The sequence below is a fragment of the Caretta caretta genome, chromosome 5, assembly GCF_965140235.1.
Source record: "Caretta caretta isolate rCarCar2 chromosome 5, rCarCar1.hap1, whole genome shotgun sequence".
In the NCBI taxonomy this organism is placed as follows: domain Eukaryota; kingdom Metazoa; phylum Chordata; order Testudines; family Cheloniidae; genus Caretta; species Caretta caretta.
This window is the reverse complement of record NC_134210.1, coordinates 45,060,043-45,084,587: the sequence shown is the minus strand read 5'-3', so window position 1 is coordinate 45,084,587 and position 24,545 is coordinate 45,060,043. Positions and strand designations below refer to the sequence as shown.

General features: G+C 40.4%; 1 protein-coding gene across 2 annotated transcripts in view; it reads left to right on the top strand.

The window, feature by feature from the left end:
- The window catches only part of CMYA5 (cardiomyopathy associated 5), a 58,945-nt gene that overhangs the window by 17,245 nt on the left and 17,155 nt on the right, over positions 1 to 24,545 (top strand). Inside the window, exons 3-9 of one of the 2 annotated variants that reach the window (XM_075128512.1) lie at positions 1,402 to 1,497; positions 2,209 to 2,442; positions 4,696 to 4,718; positions 7,819 to 7,940; positions 13,711 to 13,860; positions 16,032 to 16,178; positions 17,284 to 17,431. In XM_075128512.1, the coding sequence (XP_074984613.1) occupies positions 1,402 to 1,497; positions 2,209 to 2,442; positions 4,696 to 4,718; positions 7,819 to 7,940; positions 13,711 to 13,860; positions 16,032 to 16,178; positions 17,284 to 17,431 (920 nt within the window). Of the gene's footprint in view, positions 1 to 1,401; positions 1,498 to 2,208; positions 2,443 to 4,695; positions 4,719 to 7,818; positions 7,941 to 13,710; positions 13,861 to 16,031; positions 16,179 to 17,283; positions 17,432 to 24,545 lie in introns of those variants that run through there. The other variant, XM_075128511.1, reaches the window with a different exon arrangement.

The following is a 24,545-nucleotide window of genomic DNA, read 5'->3' as shown; positions in this document are numbered from 1 at the left end:
CCGCAAATATAAATAGGCACAAAATTTTGCAACTGTTTATTTTTCTTTTTCTCTAGTCTGTGCATGTACCACATTTTATCACTTTTTATCTGTGGCATTTCCTGCTTTGGCTGTGAATTATGATCAGCTGCCAAAATGTCACTAATAAAGTCACAGCTCTGAAGTCGTCCCTGGTGTAGTTGCACTGAAGTGAGTGGAGTTACTCCAGAGATGGATATGTCCCCTGATGTCATTCCCTGACTGTGGACCTTGGAGACACAGCCAGTAATTAAATCTGGCCACAACACACGTCTGACTTCACATGATTTCTACCAGCCAAAGCTCATGTTACTCTTAGATTGTCTACGTGTAGTTTTTGCTACTCACACAGCTATAATTGCTAAGGAAATACAAAGACAACACAATGCTCAGCTTTTGGCATTGGAAAAGAAATTCACGTTAAGTGAAATGAGCTGTTAACCTATAAAGACTGACAGAGCCATTATCTTCACAAACAGAATTTCACAGTGGAATCTCAAAGTGATCAATCCTAAATATTTATCAATTTAACAATAGAATATGATATTTATAATTCAGAGGTCACATGTGGTATTTTTCATTTTAGATGTCAAAGTTTGCCAAATTATAGGAAGCTGCTACCAGCCTTCCTCTAACTTTCCATTCAGAAGTATACAAATTAATTAAAACCAAGTGCACTTATGAAATCTGAATTGCATATGAGCAGATGGCCAGCTCTCTCTCAAGGAAGGTCAAGAAGGACTGCTGCATTGAGACAAGCTCTATTATTATTATAATACCTGGTCAATGTTGTCTTTATTATTCCTAGAGCCTTATTCTGTATTCTTGAACACGTAAAACAACCAACGACTTGGATGGGAGTTTTGGGTGCAAAAGGAATGCAAGTTCAGACCTTCAGTGTATAATATATACATAGTTTAAATTGTGTATATTTATTTAAAATATTTAAAAGTGAACCTTGGGAACATCTATATTTATGTTTATTTCCCTAGATACTTTATTGCATAGGCTAGCCTGTAACAATTACTTGTGTTCTCTTCTCATTGTGGGCCTGATCCTGCAGTCTCTTGAGCACTCCTGTGCAGTGCTGAGCACCCTCAAATTCCCACACAGCCAGTGAGAATTGCGGGTGAGAAACACCTCACATAAGCACCTTGAAGGATCAATTGTTGCTTCTTCTTTGAAATTGGTATTATACCTTTTCCAACCACTATTCCTGTGCTTGCATTTCAAGTCATGGTGAAGCTATGAAATTAATTTTAACAATTGTTCTAATAACATCTAGAGGTGAAACATTACATATATATTTTATGTGAAAGCTTTATAAAGCAGTATTTCACAACCATCATATTTAGAAAATTTGCTGCCACTTTTTTATTTCAGGATCAATTAGATGAATTTCTAGGAGAATTACAGCAAAGGTCAATGAAGTTTGAGGAGTTGGTTAGTGAAATAGAATCCCTGTTTAATTCTGTTGAGGTAAGTCTAATATCTACACTACTCCAGTTTTCTCCTTCAATATTGTCAGTCCTTTCAAGATATTTTTATACTGTTTTGTAGTTTCATGTTATCATTTACACAGGAATTGTCTGTTTCACTAGTCCTTAAAGTTTCCTTACTATGAGTGATTAACTGAGAAAAATATATAGTTGATTTACTATACGGGGCTGCTGCACAATGAATGCTATGTGGAATATTCCCCACTGGATGGGGAAATTATTGTGATAGCACTTTCAATCGGTTTTGTTGAAAAATTAAAACTTTTACATGGATCAGCATTTTCAAATGTTGGATACCTAAAGTTAGGCACCTAAATTCATGTTCAGGCATCTAAATGAGTCTTCTGATGCCCTGCCCAGAGATGCTTAGTTCCTGTAGTTTATGTTGATTTCAATAGGAAATTTGGATGTTCAGCAGCTCTGAAAATGAGGCTTCTTATTTAAGTGCCTAACTACAGAAACCTTAACTTTAGGCACTCAAGTTCAAAAATCTTGGCCATTGTTTTTAAAGTATTTACCTAATAATATTTCTTATACATGAACTTGCTTAGATAATTACATATGTCTTTTTGTAAGGCTGCCAAAGGCTGCCTGAGTGATAGCTGGTGTTTACATAATTTAGAGAGTTTTATGTACATTCATTCACTGATGTAGTTTTACTTCTCAGATTTTCATATGTTTTATTTTCCAGGAAAACAGTAAAAAAAAGGAGCAGTTTTTAGAAGACCAAAATGAAGAGCTGGTTAAGACAGTGATAGCCCAGTATGATGAGAAGTCCCAGAACTTTGAGGAGGTGAAGAAGATGAAAATGGAATACTTGTATGAACAGATGGTTAACTTTCAGCAAAGTATTGTTGAGGCGAAGGAAACCTTGGAGATGACTGTAAAGGAAACAGAAGAACTTGATGATGTTCTTTTCCTAAATGTAAGTACGAATTACATTCATAACAGAAACCTTAATGATATTAGTCACACATGGCATTTGATATAATATCCTCAGACCTACTTTGTCTTCTGAGGTAAATTAATTCTGAAATCTCAGATACGCCAGTCTGGAACTGCTGGGTCATGTGAAGGTTCAGAGAAGAGGTCAAAGAATGATATGTCATGTGGAAAAAAATGCCTCACAGTGAGACACTAAAGGAACTCGTTCTATTTAGCTTATTGAAGAGCAGATTAAGAGATGACTCAGTCACAATCTATAATAAGCAGAGAGAAGATATCTGTTATGAGAGGATTCTTTATTACAGCAAATGATGGTGTAACAAGAAATTGGAAGAAAATGGAAATGGTAATTGAAGTCAGAAGAGTCCAAACCGGAAAAAAGACTCACATTTTTAACAGTCAGGGTAACTAACCGTTGCAACAGATTACCAAGGGTTGGGGAAAATTCTCCATTACTTACAATCTCTAAATGGTTTTTGGGTTAGATGCAGGAATCACTGGCCAAAATCTATGCCCATAGGAATGCACCATTGCTGCAACAATTGTCAGTGACTCAGTGAGTGGCACTTCCCCCTCTGTGTCAGTACTGACTCAATACCCATCACAATATGTGGGGGCATGTGCCACTGGATGTGCCATTTCTCAGGTCAGATGTAAAAATGGGGCCCTAACTACATGTGGTTGTTAAAGATCCTGGTATTGCCAACTCTCACAGCTTTTCTGCAAGTTACACGATTTTGGCTGGGGCTGGACCGGGACCCAGTCTCTCAATAATGCAAGAGGCTCCAGCCCTCTGGTGAATTGGCGCTCCCTGATTAGTTTCTGGCCTCACTTGTCTGCCCCCAAGGCAGAATAACGAGTCATCTATTACAGGCAGAGCCCTCTCCTCCCCTCCCCGCAACATCCTGAAGCCATTCTCATAGCAGGCGGCGAGGGAGCTCAAGGGTAAGTCTACATGGCAAAGAAAAACCTGTGGCTGTCCCGTGCCAGCTGACTCGGGCTGTGGGGCTGTTTCATGGCTGTATAGACCTCTGGACCTGAGCTGCAAACCAGGCCCTAGGATCCTGCAGGGTGGGAGGGTTCCAGCCGAAGCCCAGAAGTCTACACAGCAATGAAACAGCCCTGCAGCCCAAGCCCCATGAGCCAGAGCCAGATAGCACAGGACAGCTGCGGGTTTTTCTTTGCTGTGTAGACGTGCCCAATGAATGCAGCAGCTCAGGGTGACTCCACTCCTTCCTCCTGTGACCAGCCCCAAGTGCTTCTCCCCTGGCCTGGATGGGGGATAAGGGACCTACTGCAGTTCCCCTAGACCTGGGAGAGGGTACGAAGAAGCCTAGGAGGAGCAAAGATGTAGCTGTGGGGTAGGACTAAGGGGATGGGGGTTGGGGAGGCTGAACTGAGGTGGTGGGAAAGCTGAGAGTTTGGGAGCTGGGGGGAGTGAACTTGGGGGGGCTGCACTGGTGAGGGCTGGGGGCTAAGCTGATGGGGTGGGGGCTGGATGGGGCAGAATTCATTGCTGGGCAGGGGATGGGCAGACATGAAGGCTGAAAAGCCCCCACAAAATAGTCATTTTTTAATTTATTTTAAAAAAAGCATGATTTGGGGGGCCAATCTCCTAATTTTGGGGGTCTTTAACTCATGATTTTTGATCTCTTGAGGCTGGCAATGCTGAGATCCTCTGGCTTTTTCTATAAGGAATGGAGGAACCCCCATCTGTTCACTGATCTGTTCACTGTCCTCTTTGTGCTGCTAAAGAGACAGCTGAGGATTCCCATGACATGGGAGTTATCCCCAGCTCAACTGGTGTAAAGGTCGTGGAGCTTCTAAGGGTCAGCAATGTGGAGCCAATTTTGGTCTCGGAATTTGGACCGTAATGTTTTAATGTAGAAATTATATCTCTTCCTGTAAACGTAACTTACGACTTGTTTCAGCAAAGTAATTAAGACTTGTGCTTCACCTGAAGCATGAGTAATGAATACTGACTAATTGTGCTTAAAGCTAGGCATGTGCTTAGGTACCATGTTGGGTCATTCATGGCCTTAAAGAGGGGAAAATACTTGGAGACCTAAATTCTCTGCTGGTGTGTATGGGAAAATTTCCAGTGTAGTCCATGAAGTGGTGCTTATTTACATCAACAGAAAAGAGCAGAATCAGTCTTTAAATTACTTGCTTTAATATTATGTTGACTTCTGTTTTTTATTGTTAATATGTTCTTTTCCCCTTTCTCTATTAGTTATCTAAAGAAATGAATAAAAGGTATATGAAATGTGGTTTAGGTGCATTGTAGTGAACATTAGGATTAGCATGTTTGGCTGCTTTATTTAATACTTTCTACCTTTATTGAAAGCATGCTTCCAGTATAAATATCTGCTTTCAAAACCACAAATAATAGTCTGGGAAGAAATCTTACACATGTTACTGTAGCTGACAGCTTTTGAAGGGTTTTGCATGTGTTTTATAATTCATAACTTAAATCATAATAAATATAGCTTTTTTAAAATGTCAGATCACTTGGAATATTCTGCGTAGCCGCTCTTAAATAGCTGTTGCTTGTAATTATGTAAGAGCATTCTGATAATGCTTAGATTTCTGCCTTAAATACCCTGTTTTGAAGTGTTCATATTTTACTACTGTAATTTCCATATGAGATAAAATCTTAATGAAAATCATCCAACATGTCACTTATATGGGTGGAACTGCTGGGATAATTTCAGAGTTAGTATAAATGGTTGCAACTCTAGTGAAGTTTGAATTTGACTGATATTTCATCCGTGTTTGTATCCCCGTCCCCGCCACAAACACATACACCAACAAAACCCCCAAACCCATAATCAAACCCTTATGCCTTATCTGATTTGCCACTGGGGGTTCCATTTAGTGGGACTCATCCTGATGAGAGAGAATTTAATCTTAAAGTCATTTGCCCTCTGCTAAAATCTGCACAAATTATCTCTTATTATTATTCATAAAGCCTGAACCCACATCCCTTTTGCGCACAATGCTGTTATTGAGTGAAATCCTGGTCCCACTGAAGTCAATGGCAAAACTCCTCTTGAAGTGGGGACAGGACTTCACTTATTGACTTAACTGGGAGTTATATACTGATATGCATCCCATATGATTTGTCAATACTGAAGTCAATGTGCTTAGTCATGTGCTTAAAGGTATGCATGTGCTTACAGTGTTCAGCTCGATTGGGGCCCAGGTAAATCATATGTGGCCAATTCAGGGACATACTGAAGTTTTTATTATAATTTTATTATAACTATAAGACATAGTAAGTTTTTATTATAAGAAACATCAAATTGTAAATTTCTATATGTGAGTAAGGGGTTAATTTTTTAAGTGGTGCTCAAAACATCCTTTCACATTTCTCATTATTCATGGGATTCGTACTATGAAGTCGTGTGGTATAAGAGCATAAGAACGGCCCTACTGGATCAGACCAAAGGTCCATCTATCCCAGTATCCTGTCTACTGACAGTGGCCAATGCCAGGTGCCCCAGAGGGAATGAACAGGTAATCATCAAGTGATCCATTCCCCAGCGTCTGGCAAACACAGACTAGGGACACCATCCCTGCCCATCCTGGCTAATAGCCATTGATGAACTTATCTAATTATTTTTTGAACTGTGTTATAGTCTTGGCCTTCACACCATCCTCTGGCAAGGAGTTCCACAGGTTGACTGTGCCTTGTGTGAAAAAATACTTCCTTTTGTTTGTTTTAAACCTGCTGCCTATTAATTTCATTTGGTGACTCCTAGTTCTTGTGTTATGAGAAGGAGTAAATAACACTTCCTTATTTACTTTCTCCACTAGTCATGATTTTATAGACCTCAATCAGATCCCCCCTTATTTGTCTCTTTTCCAAGCTGAAAAGTCCCTGTCTTATTAATTTCTTCTCATACGGAAGTTGTTCCATATCCCTAATAATTTTTGTTGCCCTTTTCTGAACCTTTTCCAATTCCAATATCTCTTTTTTGAGATGGGACGACTACATCTGCATGTAGTATTCAAGATGTGGGCGTACCGGATTTATATAGAGGCAATATGATTTTTTTGTCTTATTATCCATGCCTTTCTTAATGATTCCCAACATTCTTTTTTGACTGCCGCTGTTGCACATTGAATGGACGTTTTCAGTGAACTATCCACAATGACTCCAAGATCTCTTTCTTGAGTGGTAACAGTTAATTTAGACCCCATCATTTTGTATGTGTAGTTGGGATTATGTTTTCCAATGAGCATTACTTTGCATTTATCAACATTGAATTTTATCTGCCATTTTGTTGCCCAGTCACCTAGTTCTGAGAGAGCCTTTTGTAGCTCTTCGCAGTCTGCCTGGGTCTTAACTATCTTTAGTAATTTTGTGTCATCTGCAGATTTTGCCACCACACTGTTTAACCCTTTTTCCAGATCATTTATGAATATGTTGAATAGGACTGGGCCCAGTACAGACCTCTGGGGGACATCCACTACATTAAAATTGTATACCAACATGTGGCAATCTGTCCAATTACTTGTATACTGTAGATTATTGAAAAGTAGGCTATGCAAAAATAATTTTCTAGGGTTTTATTGCATGTTATTTACAAGCATTAGCTTACATATTAAAATTAGTTTGTTTTATGCATGAACTTGGTTATTGTAATTGATTGTATCTCATTTACTAAAAAAGATTAAGGAAAGGGTTTATATAATGCTGCATGTCTTTCTAAAGAAGATGTATTTTTATTATGTATATCCTTTTAAAACTGTGAACAACTAACAACTTCAGTGTAAAAACAAATGGGGTTGCTTGACTGCTTTGTAGAAAGAATTCTTCCATTTCCTTGGAGCTGCTTTTGCCTCAGTTAAAAATATGTTGTTGTTTTTTATAATGAACCAAGCAAATAAGGGCTAATTAAGTCCAATCCATTTTCCTTTTCCTTTTTTTCTCCTCATAACCAGCTGCTTTACATTATGTCTCTGAAGTCAGCTTTCTGTAGATAGATGTAATTTTCTGTAGACTTTAAATATACTTAAAGGGACAGTGTCAATAAGTTTAAACCCCATATTCTTGATGGAACTTGCTCTGAACTTTATAGCTAAACTTTCCCACAGTTCATGAGTGTACAGATATACACTGTAGTTAGATTGGATTCATATTTACTGCTAAGATATCCTTGAACTAATTTTAAACACTGTACCCCCTACTTAACATCCAAAGTTAGGAAGTTCTCTTCTCTTTGCTTGTTGCTCTTAAATCCATGGGAAATATTCTGAGCAGTGCATGTCCTATGTTGTTCATCTTTGAGCTTTGGAAACTATGTAATGCTACCGGGATTTATTTGGATATATATTTTCTTCCCAATAGGTTACTTTCTGCAATGGATAATTCTCTCTCATTAGAAAAAATGCCCAGTGCATTTTCACTTTTTGACCATTATGCAGACAGTTCAGTGAGAAGTGACCAGAAGACCTTAAAATGTGTCGCTGGTAAGAATCTATGGGTGCATCCTGTGAAAAAATGAACATTTTTGGCAAAGCCCTGGAATTTATAAAAAAAAGTAAAATCAGAATTTGCTTTGAAAAAAAAAAGTTTGGAGTTGTGAGCCTGTGTAATTAGCAATCAGAGCTGAATAGGAAATGAAGTCTAATTGTGTCTGTGTACAATTAAGCCTGTGTAACACTCTCCATGCTGAGGAAGCCCCGTGGTGCCTATGTGTGTGGGGTCACAAATATGGCAGCCATTCCGGGTGTGCTTCTCAACCATGTCCTTGCTGGGGAAGCAGGCCTCTGGAGTGGAGAGAAAAGTTGGGGGTGGACTGAAAAAAAGAGGCCACTGGATGTGTATTTATGTGGATCTAGTGGCTGGAAACCTATCTACATGTGGATATGAAGGAGCAGTGGCTGCAGTAGCTGGATCCAGCCCACTCTGTAGGCAAGGGCAGTGACTATGGAGGATAATGGGGTGTATTCTATGTCCCCAGCCCATACTTAGTTCTCTTCACAAAGCCTGTTTAGTTGCGCTTTGTGCCATATATGTGTGTGTGTGTGAATTTTACCTATGAAGATCATCCAGATCTGACCAGCAGTCATGGAAGTTAAGAGAATAAACAAGCCATGTTTGTCTACTGGCCATGGCTTATCAGCTTCATCCATTACTAGCTTTCTCTTCAGTTTTATGATTTCTGAGAACTAACAGCTCAGAGTCAGCATAGTTCTTTGCAGCAAGCCACCTATTCAGCTTCCCTCCCATCAGCATCCTGCCAACCATTCTCTTCATCTTTTCAAAACATATTTTTAATGTTTTTTCAAGAAATAAGAGAAGTAAATGTATTTAGATGTATCAAGGTAATTCTTCATTCAAGTGATGGTCTGAGTGCTGGGGCCCTACCCCAACACAGCCCTATGCCATTGTAGCTGTAAAAAAAAAGTAACTTATGAGGAAATCTCTAGCAGTTTTTATTAAAGATTTTGAGCAAATTTGATGCTATTATTCAGTTTATAAACTGACCCTTCCAATCCAGCAGGTGAGTCCCACCTTCCTACTCTGGCTGCCAGCCAACAGCCAGGAGGTAAATGATGCAACAGATTTGCTTTGCCTTTGTTTTGTGTTTGCTTGCCACAAACATTTGGATTAAAAACAAGTTAGCTTCCTAAAGTTGCTGAACTCCCCCTCCTATTTTGATCTGCTTTAACCACCGTGTCCAATCAAAACCAAACCGCACATCCAACCAGAGCTGGATTTGCACTGACAAACTAGGGGTGAGTGGCTCTAGCTTCCATTTCCAGTTCCCAATAACCCAGCCAGCCCCTTCCTATATTTCTCTCCTTCCCTTTTTCCTCCACATAGTCTTTTCCCTTGCTCTTCTGCACTGTATCCTTACATTCCCTTGAAACTAAATGTGCTATATAAACATAAGATATCATCTCTTCCTCTTTTTTCTTTTCCTCCATACCTTTTAAAACTCTCCCTTAGCTCCCTATGCAGTCTAGCCCCTTTCTCTTCCTGTCTAATCCTCCTTTTTGCGCTGTCTCTTCTCCGACTTTTGCATTGCTCACCTCTGCTGCATCACTCTATTCTATCTATTTAAGGTACTTATATGAAGTCCATTACTATACCATCTGTGACTGTGCCTCACAGTCTTTATCGATTTATCTTTGCAAGTAGAGTATTTGCCAAAAACACACATTCAGGTTGACTAAAAATTTAGCAAATTCATGCTGAATTTACCAAATTCTTTCAGTTGAAAACAAAACCAAATATTTTCGAGTTTTTCAAATCACCAGAACATTTTTGTTTCAGGTTAATTCAAAGCAAATTTTTTTCTCCGATTTTTTTTTTCAGCCAGCTAGCTGAAAAATGTATTCATCCAGTTCTGCTCTCAATGCCCCTGAGAGGTAGGGAAGTGCTATTATACCCATTTTACAGTTGGGGAACTGAGCCACAGAGAGGCTAAGTGACTTGCCCAATGTCAGACAGGAAGCCTGTCACAGAGCAGGGAATTGAACCAGAGTCTTCCCAGTCCTAGGTGCCATAACTCCTGGACCATACTTCTTCCACTTCTGTGTCGGTGCACTGATACTGAAATAAAATTTCCTCAGATTTTGATCTTTGAAGTCCTCTCATCCACTGCACTTTCTCTCTCTCTCTCTCTCTCTCTCTAGGTGCTGAATGGTTAATAAAATAGCAAAAATAGGGTGGTTGTTTTTTTCAGAGCCTTTTCACCACATCAGAAAATTCTCCCCTTCAAGCCACTCAGCATCCCTAAGAGCTTCCCACCCAGTAATTTTCTTCTCCCCATTCATCCCTTCACTTAACCCACTCTCTCAGTAAAAGCCTGGGGACATAGATTAACCTTGCAGCATACCCAGAATGTAATCAAATCTGTCAGGGAAAAAAGGAGGGAACAAATTCCAAAGTCAAGGACATGTCACTGATAAAAACCTGCCACCAGCCCCTGCTGTTTAAATCAGGTTACTGTTTGACTCAAGCACTTCCATTGATTGCAACTTTCTGCCAGGGGTACTATGAAAGGAGGGGGAAACTGACCATTCTCCGCGTTACACTGACCTTATGAAAACCCCTCCATGGAATGCTATACGTTTGGCTTCGTTTTCATGCCACTGAAAACTAGAGCTAGTAGAAATTTTTTTATGGATTATTTTTCCATTGGAAAATTCCATTTCATTGAAACTGAAACTTTCCCTGGAATCTTGTCAGTTTTGATTAAATTTTATCTCAGGAAAAAAGCCTCGACATGAAGCATTTTGATAATGTCAGTACATTCCATTTCAACATTTTCTGAAGGGAACATATCAATATTCTATTTTGAAATGACTTTTCAATTTGAAATTTATTCTATATTATAAAAAATAAAGTTTGTATTAAATCAAAAATTTTCATTTCAATATCAACTAAATGTTTTGATTGACTTGAAACAACAATTTTTCAAAAAAATTCATTGTTTGGGGAATTTTGAATTTTGTTGTTTTCATTCTAATTTGGAACAGAAACAAATTTCAAAATTGCATGATTTCCCATTAAATGGGAATTCTGGTTCCCATACAAGTCTTCTGAAAACCCACAACAATTTCCCCACTGGACACTATTAGAAGACAGACTCTTCTAGATGCAATAAAAAACCCCAAATCTGGTTTGCTTTTAGCAACTAAAGGGATGAATTTTTCAATGACAGGCAGATGTAATCTTACAGTAGCTCTCTGTATAAACCACAGGAAAACAGCTAGCATCAGCATCTACTTTGTTAATGACACAGGCGATCATCATCATCATTAGTCTGAAGAGAACTGAAAAGAGCAAAAGTTTTCTGCTTGGATCTTTATAGAATCCATGTAACATGGAAATTTACTAGGTAAATGAAAAAACAGTGTATATTTTTGTTCGGTGCAATCAGACTATTTAATGTTGAGATATGGTTTTGTCTTCCATTGACTCATAATCCTGAAAAACAACAATCTCATGAGGGCTGGTTCTATTTTGACTGCTTATCTGAGGTTTATGCAAATCTTAGAGGACTTTGTGGCATCCCCAATCAGGTCACAAGGTGTCAGATGATATAGGGTTCAAAATCAAAGTATGGCAGCCTTGCAGAGCTCAAGCAGAGTTCTATGTCTACTCCCTGAAAGGATTATCTTCCCACAAAACATCTCTGGACATCCAAGGAACAGTTCAACAATAGTGAGACTCCACACAGTCTCTCACTCTTCATGCTGTTAAGTTCTGAGCCCTGGAGGGCAGAGCCCACTTAGCATCGGGTCCAAGCAGAGTCTGTTCCTCTCTGGGAGCAATGGCCTCTCCCATAGTTCACATCCTTTCTTCTAAAGACCTATTGCCCAGCTGTCACCCCTCCCTCTAGAACTGACAGACTGTACAATGTCTTCATGGTATGGCAGGTACTTTTCCTAGATTCCAAGGAATCTTATTAACTCTTTCTGCCCTTGGCTGGCAGTGGGGTACATCCAATCCTGCCTCTGAAACCTGGCTCCCTTGGCTGGCAGTGGGGTACATCCAATCCTGCTTTCCCTTCCACTTCCCACTAACTAGCTCTAGTGTAGTATTTCCTATGAACACGTGTTTCACTCGCCTTTTTGGTTGGTCTCCTGTTCAGGAGGTGCTGTCCTGTTATAATCTCTCTGTTCAGGGCAGACCCAGGCTGCCAGGGCAGTTCAGCGAAAATAGGCTCTCCCAAGAGGCAGCCTGCTTCCCTCTCTAATACAGTGCAACCGACAACAGTAACCCTCCTGCTGGACTTTCTGATCTGACAGTTTAAATTATAAGAGGCACTTTGAGGCTTCAGCAGAATTTATGCCTCAGAGTGCACTACAAAGTAGTAGATGCCTGAGCACATGGACTCACTCTCTTCTATTAAGATTAATAGTCCTCATGGGGAAAGGACAGGGGAAGGAAGGATTTTGCTACACTGCAGTACATACCTGGTACCTTTAAAACTTAAAGCTATCACAGGACTCAATGGTGGAACGCGGGTTCCCATATCACCAAAGGGCAGACCCAGGCTGCCTCTATCTATTAATATCTAGATTGGGAGAAAGCAAGTTAGTGACACGGGCACTCCTAAGGCTGACTGGACTCTGAGCTGGTGGGGAAGGACCCACTTTACCATTCCCTGGTTTTCCCAACCCCACAAGGACATCATTTACATCATGCCTCTAATGCTGGAATAATATTGTCTGCATCACAGATTGTAGACCTGTGTGATGGTCTTTTTTTTTTTTTTTTTAAGAAAAGAATGGACAAGATGGGATATTATCATTAGCTGCTGAGAAGTTCTGATTCTGACTAGATGCAGTTGTGCAGAAAAGGAAAATCTGCACCTGTAGAGCTAGGAAGCTCTACACCATCTTAGGGAACAAAAATCTTACCTGCCTTCATCTGATAGTATTAGGCCTTGGTGATCAATTCAGTATTTGGGTTTAGGATTATTTTATCTGGGGTCCTACCAACTGGATGATACTCTGGCCTCCAAATATGCATATGATCCAAACATACTCCTCTGCAGGTATAACTGTTGCCTCTGCCTAGCCTGATAATCTGTATTTAGCCCTTCCAGGCGTTGGAAGCCTTGTGCCTGGCTCCTCTTGGACTCAGGGTTTGGCTTCAATCCTTGAGCCTACCAAGAACTGTCATTGTGTCTCTCTGGGTGCCTCATGGGAGGTTTGGAAGAGGTGAAGGTAGGCCAGCGGCTCACATGCTGCTGGTTGTGGCATGCTGTCTGAGGAGGAGTTCATTGGTACTCATGTAGCAACAACTAGCTGAACACTCATAAGCCTGGGAATTGCTGCTGCTGAGAAGATGGACCATTAGAGACTGGTAGCTGCGTATGGGCTGAATATTCACCTAGCTGGATAGCACTGATATTTTTACTATTTGACAAATATTGGGCTAACTTCTGTCAGCCTCTGCACCTATGCCAACCCCACTCAGATCAGTGGAATTGTATGGGAGTAGTGAATCAGACAGCGAATTTCACTCCTAGCAGTTGATTCACCCATCCCTAATTGATATGAACTTATTGGCCTAAAATTACGTCTTTATTGTCCTTATTCAGTTATTTGAAATAGTCCCCCTATTTTTTATTTTAATGAATCCTTAACTGGCTGTCATCTCAAGTATTCATAGTTAAGGGAAAATAAACCATCTGGTTGCCTCATGACATGCATAGCTGGAGTTGGTGTGGTTCAATACAAGCAGTATAAATAACTACCAAGGTCTGTCTTCCAGTTCCACAGACTCCAAAATTGCTACCTCAGGAACCAAACTCGGCTACAAGCACATCAATTGCAGTCTATTGGACTGTGAGTGAAGGGGACGTCATTGATTGCTTCCAGGTGTATTGCATGGAGGAACCTCAACCGAACAAAGATCAAAGTGGTATGTGACTGAACCCGCATCTCACCAACATTAGTTCAGCATCTCAAATAAAATTATATCTAAAATGATCCTTAAAAGACGTGGCTGAGCTATTGCTACATGAAAGGGAAGAGCACAATATGACTGACCCCGAAGAGTTAATATTAACAATAGTAAGGACAGATAACTGAGGAGAACGTGAGTTAAGTTTTTTAAAAAATAGAATAATAGCTAAATATTTTAGCCAAAACATTTCAACTTGAGTGCTTAATGTTAGGCACTTAAACCCATATTTAGGTTCCTTAATTTTCAGAGGTGATGAGCTCCTGTAGTGCCTATTTGTGTTTATGGGAGCTGCAGATACAGATCTCCACCTCCAAAAATCAGGTGCCTGATTATGGATTTAGGGGTCTGGATTTAGGCTCCCAAGTTGGAAATATGTGTTCGATGGTAACAAAGCAGGAAGAACTCAGCAAAAATGCAACATTTCAACACACAGGTGCAGATTTTTCAAAATGGAACAAAACATTTTACTTTTTAAATATGTGAATTTGAAGTGCAATAAAGCAGTTTGTATAGTAAAAAACCAGACTAGTAATAAGAATTCTTTAAAGTATTTGAATGTTGCTTCAGCATTATTTGTAAGATGTGTAGCGAGTTAAATTCCTTTCTGAGAGATTTAGTTACACAAGACCGAAATGAAGCCAAGATTCACAACTGAGGTATTACTAAAAATTTGGGGTCCAGTCCCTCAAAGTATTGAGTGCTCTGTTCTCTGCTTGACTTCAGTGGGAGCTGATGGCACTCAGCACTAGGGCTGGTCTAAGAGTTTGTCAGAATTTTTTTCAGTGGAAAATTGGATTTCCAATTAAACAAAATCTTCCAAAGAAAATGTCTGCTTTCAGGCATGGTGTTGTAGCCATGCTGGTCCCAGGATATTAGAGAGGCAAGGTGGGTGAGGTAATATATTTTTTTGGCTCAACTTTTGTTGGAGAGGGAGAGAGAGAGACATGCTTTTGAGCTACACAGATCTCTGCAGAAGAGGAAGAGCTCTGTATAGCTTGAAAGCTTCTTCTCCCCCCCCCCCCCAACGGAAGTTGGGCCAATAAAATATATTCCCTCACCCATCTTGTCTCTACTTTCAGGAGAAAATTTCAATATGTAATTGAAAAAACAAATGCCCCCAACCAAAGGGTTTTCAATTTTGCCCAAAAGCTAAGATTTTTCTTTTCAAAATACTGCCACAGTGCCTCATGGGAATTTTAATCTGGGTGTTTTACACTTCCGTTCTCCTTTATAGGCCAGGCTCTCTGGTTGGACTGTATCTCCCATGATACACCACAGACAGGGATTCCTATGATTCACGCCTTTACTAAGAGTGGAGAAGGAGTTGTCCACCCAGAAAGCAGCCCACAGGGAAGAACGGGAGCGTAAGGCACCCATACTACAACTCCTGTGAGGCACTGCAGCACCATTTTCACTGGAAATATATTGGTTTGTGATACATTGCCAAAAAGTCTAAATTTTCTGTGGAAAACAAACAAACAAAAAGTCATTTTTGTCTAAATTTCCTACAGTAACCCCCCCCCCCCTCTGTTTCTCAGCCATCTCTACTCAATGCCTTCCAAGAAGAACTTAGCATATTTGCCTGTAGTAATCCCTTTGTAACTTAACTTTGCTTTTCTAACATTTTATTTGAGAGTGAATGGTAAAGAGTTAAAGCAATTTAAGAGCTAGAATACCTCCATGTTAATTAGCCGAGGGAGTGCCTAGCTAGCTCCAGAAATGCAGTGTGCAATAAAAGGCCAAATGGCAATTACATTTGATGGTGCCCAGCAGTGGCGTTGGAACAATTTGTACAGTGCGGGTGCTGAGAGCCATTGAGCCAAAACTGAGAGCCAAAACTGTAAGCCCTGTAAATGATGGAAACCACTTCAAGCCAGGGGGTGCTACAGCATCCCTAGTTTCAGCACCCCTGGTGCCCACAAATAAATTATCTCCTTACTCTGCAGAACTCATTTAGTTCCTTCTTGACCATATTTTTGTGGCAAGTGTTAGGCATATTGTATACAAGCCCTGATATGATCGACTCCTGTTTACATATTGGTCTATATAAGAGACCCTAAACCATACAAATTGTTTCTAACAGGTGTGCATTTCTCTAATGACCTGTATGTGTATGCTTGTACTAGCCCTGGTGGAAGAATACAGAGTTACAGTGAAGGAGAGTTACTGCATTTTGGAAGACCTGGAGCCAGATCGCTATTATGGTGTGTGGGTCATGGCTGTGAACTATACAGGATGTAGCTTACCAAGTCACAAATCCACTTTTAGAACTGGTAGGTATATTTTGACATTTAAAGATTAGATCTCAGTTCCTGAGACGGTATTAACCAGACAATGCTATTAGAAATGTAGAGAAGTGTTTCACTGATTCCATCCACTAGATAATAGGCAAGTCAAATAGTTTCCCTACCTGTAAAATGACAGCAATGTATTTACCATATGTGAAATTTGAGAAAACACAGAATTTAAAATGTCCCCAATCATGACTTGTACTTGAGGCATTGGAATGGAATGATATTAGTTCAATTTCTGACACTGTCACACATTCACTGTGTGACTTTGGGAAAGTCGCTCAGTCACTCCATACCTCAGTTTCCCATCTGTAAAATGGGGATGATGCTGATGATACTTACTTTTCCCCACCTTTTTTCTGTCTTGTCTATTTAAATTGTAACTTCTTTTGGGGGGTGGGAGGGTTTCTCTTATTATGTGTATGTACAGCACCTAGCACACAGAGGCTCTGATCTTAACTGGGGATTCTAGGCACTATGGTGATACGAATAATACATTATAATAATGGCAAGTAATTAGATAAGTATTATGTATTAGCTTCATTTGACAGATGACGATCAGAGTTTGTGACTTGCTTCGGAGGCACTGTGATCTAGCAGATTTGGCATAGGTTTAGGAGGCCTGTGTTCTAATCCATGTTCTGAAATTTACTTTGCTGGATGACTTTTGGCAGATCATTTAAACTCTGCAGGATGAGAAGGATTATTCAATTTCCCTATTGGTAAAATATGATGATGATATTTACATGCTTCATAATGAAATAATATTTATAAAGCACCAAGTATTATTGAGACCACTTGGTGGAAGCTGTGCCTTTGAGATGGGTAAAGTAAAGTGTCCTCTCCCCCCCCCCCCCCAAAAAAAAAAAGATAACGGGAGAACATTATTGTAGTGTTGTTGTTTACAGTTGTTTCCACACACATTATTTCCATCTGAGGAAAAATGATCTTTCTATGCTAATTCAGTTTATTGGTTTTTTTAGGATTGGTGACATGTGCATTTTGTGGTTGTCTTTTCATTTCAATCTGCCTAGCATATACATTGCAATTGCTTCATAGTACAGCTAACACATCATTGTGTTCACAGCACCCTCTACCCCCTTACTAAAGGCAGAAGACTGTACTGTGTGTTGGGACACTGCCGTCATCCGATGGAGCACAGCCAACCCCGAAGCAACAAAGTCTTTCACACTGGAGTACTGCAGACAGTACTCTCCTGAAGGAGAGGGTCTCAGGTCAGTCCCTAAGGTTTGAAATGTGGATAGATGAGATTAAAGAGAAATTAAGGAGCACTTTCCAGATCATGGATTATTATATAAGAGATTATTCTGTTTGTCTTGAATTACATAAGGAAGAAAAATCAGCTTCTGGGCCAGATGCTAATCTCTGAGGTTAGATGCGGGGAAACTAGAAATATCATCATTTTATTCTGCTAAACTAATGAACCATTTACTTCAGCCCCAAACCTGAAGTCTGTAAGCAGTCTTTACTCAGGAAAAACTTCCATTGAGCTAGTCCTCAGTTGGGAAATAAAAGACATTAAGGGGCAAATTCTACCTTCTCTTCTTCAGCTATGGAGCCCTCCCGCCTCCTCCTCCTCCTCCTCCCCTCCCAGCAGAACCAGTGCACTTGTACTGCACAGGAAAGGGCAGGGGCTAGGAAGTCTGTATGTTTGTTTAAAAAAAAATAATTAAGAGACCTGAAAATCTGTTGTGCTGGTTCATTACTAGAGCGTAGCAGAAGGATTCATTCGTGTGATTTCTTAAACACATCACAAGTATTAGTACGCTATTGGTATGGAGCTTTCCTGTGTTAAATTGTAAGATTTACAATTAGATTGTAAGCTTTCCTAAGACCTGATCCATCAATGAGTTCTGTGTGGGTGGAATGCCTGGTAATTTCAATCGGGCTCTGTGCTGGCACAGGGATCTGTCTGTGGAAATCATCTTGCTATATCAAAAAAACTTGAATTGTAAGATCCTCAGGGCAGGGATCTAGCTTGCTATGTATTTGTGCAGCACCCAGAACAATGGGGCCCCAGATCTTGAGTAGGTTCAGATTATGGATATTCTTGCAATGCAAATAATAATTAATAATGCATGTACTCTAAAAATCACAATAATAGGCGTATCCAAATTGTGAGTGCATGCAACTTTTTAACAATTTATCCTAGGAAAATAAATAATAATTAATCATCACTAATAAATAACATTTCCTATCCCACCCCAAAAAAGGCTCCCACACACTAACACAAACCAACTCTTGGATTGGAGCTGGTTTGGAATTTTTTGACACATTTTTTTTTTTTGGTCAGGAAATTCTAATTTGTTGAAACCAAAACGTTTTGTACTGCTTTTGGCTGAACTTTTGGGAGAAGTTTCTCAAGTCCAGGATGGAATTTCAGGAGGTGAGGAGTGAGATCCACCCCAGAATAGTCCAGTGAGAAGGTCACTCACCTGGCATGTCAGAGACCCAGGTTCAAGTCCGTGGTCTGAATCAGGCAGAGCAAGCACTTGATGGGTAGCTGATGTCCCAAGTGACTGCTCTAGCTATTTCTCTCTGGTTTTTCACCAAAACGCTTCAAAGGGTCTTTGTTTCATCCTGATATGGAATGGGTCCATTTTTGAAATATCAAATGTTCGTGGGATGGCAAAACCATTTCCCACCCAGCTCGGCTTACCATCGGTCACTTCAAACACAGTAATAATGCCGCTGAGTATATATGTTGTCATCATCCATATCCAGGCTCATATTGGTCAGGTGAGGGTAATAGACAGGTTCCAGTGACATAAGCACTGTCCCAGACTGCACTGACTTCAGTGTGTGTTCCCCATAACTGATCAGTATATTTTCTATCCTCTTGTACCTGCCCAAAGGATGGCAACAGAGAGAATGAGAAAAACCCCCAGGTCCCAATGACCTTCCAACCCCACATGATGCAGGGACAGTAAGGAAGATGGAGGTTTATACAGAGGGAAGATCCCATTGCCCAAAGGCGTTTGGGGGAATAGTTTAATTGTTCTTAAAAGAAATGAATTAGGTGACACACAGAGGCGGTTGGTGATAGTCTCTAAGGAAAAGGAAAAACAAATCTGATAAATACATTTTAAAAGAATATTTAAATAGCCTGCAAAAAAAGTCAGTACCTATGTGCCAAATGCAGCCCCCAGAACTCTGCAATGTAGACCATGGCTCCTTCTGATCTTTAAATAGGGAGTTTGAGGCCTGCAAAGACTAAATGTGCCAGCACAAGATGCTTTGTCTTAATCTGAACAGGAGTTCTGCATGGCTGTCCCTTGTATGCAGGCAGCTGCAGTGTGCTCAGTTTCATACACATTTTATGAGGACCTTGAATTCCTGCCAATGTTGTCTTCAGTTAGGCAAAATGTGATTGCTCCTGACTATACAATACAAGTTTACTTACAATTAATTGGAGTAGCCTTTATTTTGCTCAACAGCAAAGCTGAAAATGTTCAGTTTTCTGTCATCGGTGAGCAAAATAAGTTCAGGGAGCAGTTTGCTTGTGTGAAGATAACTGTGCCTACAAAATGATAGAATTGACTGACCCTCATTGTCAAGTATGTCTGTGCAAAATCTGAAATGTTCATGAGTCTATATATTACTGAATCAGATTGATATTTTGGCCTTTCTGTGGTAGAAAATAGCTTTTCACTGTGACCAGAGTGAAATTTCAGAAAGAACAAAAAATGAAATTTGTCAAAATTGCTCCAGCGAGATTTTCCCAATTTTTCAGAAAGGTTTTTGCCTCCTTTGATATAATAGTTTCTAACCTAAGAAAACCGCCATTTATTTTCACAAAAGTCAGGAAAAAAAGACTAAACTGGAAAATGCTCTGTACTAAAGTAGGATGTTCCTCTGGCAATATTTTTTTTTGCACATAGCCCAAATAATAAGTGGCCTGATGAGGGTTGGTGAGTATATGGTCACATAACAGTAGGGTCCAGGAAACTTTGTGGGACTCCCCTACAGTTTCCTCTGAATTTTTCCATTGGAGGCATGGGGAACCTCCATAAAAGCAAACAGGGAGTACGTTTGACAGACACCACAGATCTTGGGGATATGCCAGGCACAGGCCATTTACACAGTGAACCTGTATCTCTAGTCCCATCCTGTTTTGCTCCAGCTCCATGAAGCCCAGAGACTCCCCATCTAGTGCCTGCCTCTTGGATTTCCCTTGAAAGGGGCTTCTGCAGCACCAATAGGGATCCAATGGATAGTTAATACAACTGCTGGGGTGGCCTGGGCATGGTGGAGGGAGCAGAGAATGAGGGAGGAGACATGGGAAGTAGTGGGCAAGTTGGGGGGTAGAGGATGCAAATTGCACACTCCTGCTGGTATATGGAACTTGCCAGGAAAAGGTAATATGGTCCTAGGCTACATAAACTTCTCTGCATATATCCTTTTGGGGAGCCACCACAGAAAAGGAGGGGTCTCCAATGTACCACAGGGGGTTGGATCAGGTGCAAGGATACAGGGCTTACATGCAAATAGTTGTGGCCTCCTGGAGGTTCCAGGAGATCCACCAGGTATGTGCACAGGACCACACCCTTTCCTGTGGAGACAATCCCCACTCCCCAGTGGGAGAGTTTGGGGGAATCTCTGCAAAGAAATTGGCACAGAGATTTTCTCCTCAAATGTCCCCCCCTTTCAACTTTTCACCTGCATGAGGGATGATTTAGTGCAGAACCTTTTTAGTCCTCTGACAACAATCAGTCCCTAACCTTGCTATTGTGGTGGCTGAAGATTTCCTACTGGCTGTGTGTAAACTCATGGAGCTCCTCCTCACACATCCTTGCTTTTCTTTAATCCTTTTCCAGGGTAAGTGGGCTTGAAATATTTCTTTTGATTTCTACACCTCTGCTGTTTTCTCACAGTTCCGCTTTTTCTGGGTGGAGAAGTCAACGGAGCTGTGGGTGGAAGATGGAAAATATTGAGAAATATAGTCCTGGGACTAGCTGTGTGGGCTGTTCAGATAGAAACTGTGAGAAACCTGAGACACAGAAATTAATATGTTGTGAATTCATAAGAAGTGTAAATAATTGTGTTTGTGTTTTCCTGAGTGAATTTAATGTGATCAGTGTGAGTTTGACACCCCTAGAGACTGAAATCTTCCATCTGTGCGTAGAATAGCAGGGCAAGCATCCTTGCCCATTGCCTTGCCAATATGATTTGGTTACATGGACACCTGTCCAGTAGGAACTGGATTGAGACCACCAACTCCTTTCACATAGACCACCTACTGGCAAAACTTTCTCTCAGCACCACTGATCTGTGCTGGATTTCAGCTGGCATCCTGATGCCAACTAGAACCTTCAGGTATCTATGCAATACTATACCTATCTACTGGCAGGAATGCTAGCCTAGGAGAGAATGGACTGCTTTGCTTGAGGCCACTCTCAGAAGTACGGTCTCCATCGAGCAAATAGGTCTGGGAATGATATAACAATGTTGTCCAGTGTCAAACAGTGCTGTAGAGACATTGTGAAAACTTGTGTATGCTGAGAAGTTGCATCTGCCACTGAAGTGAATGGCAGCTGTAGGTGCTCAGAACCTCGGACAGCCCAAGGTGGCTCAAGATGAGCATCCCAAAACAGCCATTCAAGATTAAGCAATGCTTGTAAAAAAAATTGGGCCTAAATGATTTGCATGCACTCACTGAAGAAGAGCCCGGTACTGTCTTCAGATATACTGTGAGGTGCTATACTTGCAAAATGTGTGCATTCAGCTCCCACCACAGATATCAAGGATGTCAGCACAGCTCTAGATGTTGGGTTTCATTGGTGGATTGTTTGAAAGGGAAAATAACTATTTAAAATACAGAGGGTTTTCTGAACACTTTAACATATGTAAGTCATCCATTGGCTTACACTGTATTTGAAAGTACCCCTTTAGAATTTATTCTATTTATTGAAATAGATGGGAACCAATGGGATATAATTGTTGTGTGAATGAAAACAAAAAACAACTACAAATCAGATTTCTCATGACTCAGGAAAATCTCCAGTGTCCTAGGTAATTTCTGAGCATTGAGCTACATCAGTCAGGTGACACAATTTTGTTCACCAATTTAAATGTGAAGAAAAATGTAACTCCTTCCTGCTTAAAGTCAAATAGTGTTACTGTTAAATATAATACCTGAAATTTGGACACTGGCTTTGAGACTTAGATTTCTCATTCTAAACAGGAGCAAAAGAGAAAATGAAAAAAACATCAAGCGTCTTGTGTTCCTTTGCTTTTAATGCCCTGTACTTTTTGTCAAAGGTTTTGTAGCAATAGTATGCAACCTAAAGAAACCTCTTGGAAAAGGGCCAGGTTATGTCGTGCTTTGACAATACAATTATCTTTTTACATTTCCAATTGTCTGTAAAATGTGCAGGCATATTTTAAACAGCAAGTATATAACAGAACACTCAGCATATTTTGTTAGATTGATTTCCCTTCCTTCCATGACAGAAATTACAGGGTTCAATGGTTTTTGCCAGATTAAGGGTGATCTAGCATCACAGTTTATCACAGGTACTTGGAAATGGAACAGGCTTTTCCCATAGCACCATCAGGATGTTAACAATGCTGATTCCCTTCCCACATACTTGCCTTATACTCACATAAACGAGGCAGTAATCATGCCTTTTTCACTCTAAAGTTTGTATTACTGACTAGAGGGCTGACCTAAAGCATAACCAACAAAAGTGATTGCCTATGGCTCGGAGGGGGGGGGGGGGGAAGGGGGTGTCATTGGTTCAGTTTTCCACCTCATCCCTTCCCCCAGCAGCCAGACCAAAAGGCAAGGCATTCAAAGACATTTCTTGTTTGGGACTCAGCTTGTTGTGAGTCTGAAGCTGGCTGAAATTAACTGAGTGTTGCAAATGAATGTCCATCTTGTTGGCTTATCCTCTTTCATCAGTTGGCACCAGCAGGGATATTTTTTACGCCTTAATCTCAGATAAAATTGATGGGCTCGTATTCTTAGGAAGCTTAAAGCTAGCTAAAATAGGTTACTGAGCACAATACTTTACTGGCAAACCTGATCACTGTTTTACTGAGAGGTCCATTCTGAGTCCAGACACTTTTGTGCTGCTATGAAATCTGCGCTGTAGGTAAAATATTGCGCTCTCATATTGCGATGGGCCCAAAGCCGAAATTCAAGTATCCTCAGACTTGGAGGACATCCCAGTCTGAACTGGTTGGCTGATCCTACTCTGAACACACACCACAGCTCTCAACGCCCCTGCGTTTGGCTCTGACTCAGGATGTGAATGTTGCAGTTTGCTCCCCTCTCTACTCAGATGGACGTGTTGCACAGCCTTTGGTTAGGCTAAGAAGCCATCTCAAATGTTATGATATAACTATTCTGCAATGGGGGGAAAGGACACCACCTGTTTTCATGGTAGGGCAGTGACTTTTGTGGCATCTCTTAGGGAAAACAGGAAGGCATTCTGCAGAGGAAATCTCTGCTTGAGAGATTTTGCCCATTCATTAGGACAAGCAGTTTTCTATATGTCTCCTTGTAGCTCTATTTTTAACTACTCATTCTTTTAACTACTTGAGCAAAATGGCTCCTTTCCAGTGTGTTCTGCTTCTATCACAGAACTTTTAATGGAGAACTATGAAAAATGACTTCACCTGCAAAAACTATTGGGGTATCAAGGACATTATAGAGTGTCCCAGGCTATCTTCCCAGTTTAAGTAAGTGTGGACAACTTGTTTCAAAGCTTTGTAAAACTCCATTCCTGCATGAGTCTTGGCTGTCTCTCCTTCCTTGCTTCTTTTATTCTACTTTAGCCTGCCTCCAAAGTGCTTCTTTTGTATTCTTCTTGTACGCTCATCATGCTTTTTTCCATGTTCCTCCTATACTCAGACCAGTCTTTCTCCTCTATGAGACTCTCCTCTCTATAGTCATCCCTCCTCTAGTCACACTTCTCCCACAAAACCTTTCTGGGATAATCCACCAATATGATTATTCACCTGCTTAAAGGCAGGCACATGCTAAAGTGCCTTGTTGAATCAGGGTCTTTGTCACTTACGTGATAGTGACACAATCTGTCAATCTCCATCAATTTTGGGTTACCTGATTCTGCATTTACTGCATCTCTTTTGGGATTTGCATGCTTATTTCTGTAATGAGGTTTGGCTTAGTCCTGATGAGCTTAAAACCCCCAACCCTTTGAAGTTCACTCATCTTTGAAGGACATAATGATTTTTTTCTAAAATTTTTCATGACAAAAGACACTGTAAAACGCATACAATGGAGAAGTGAAATAAATTGCAGATAGAGTGCAATCCTGCAATCTTTATGGACATAAAGCTCCTTTTGAAGTTAAAGGGAGT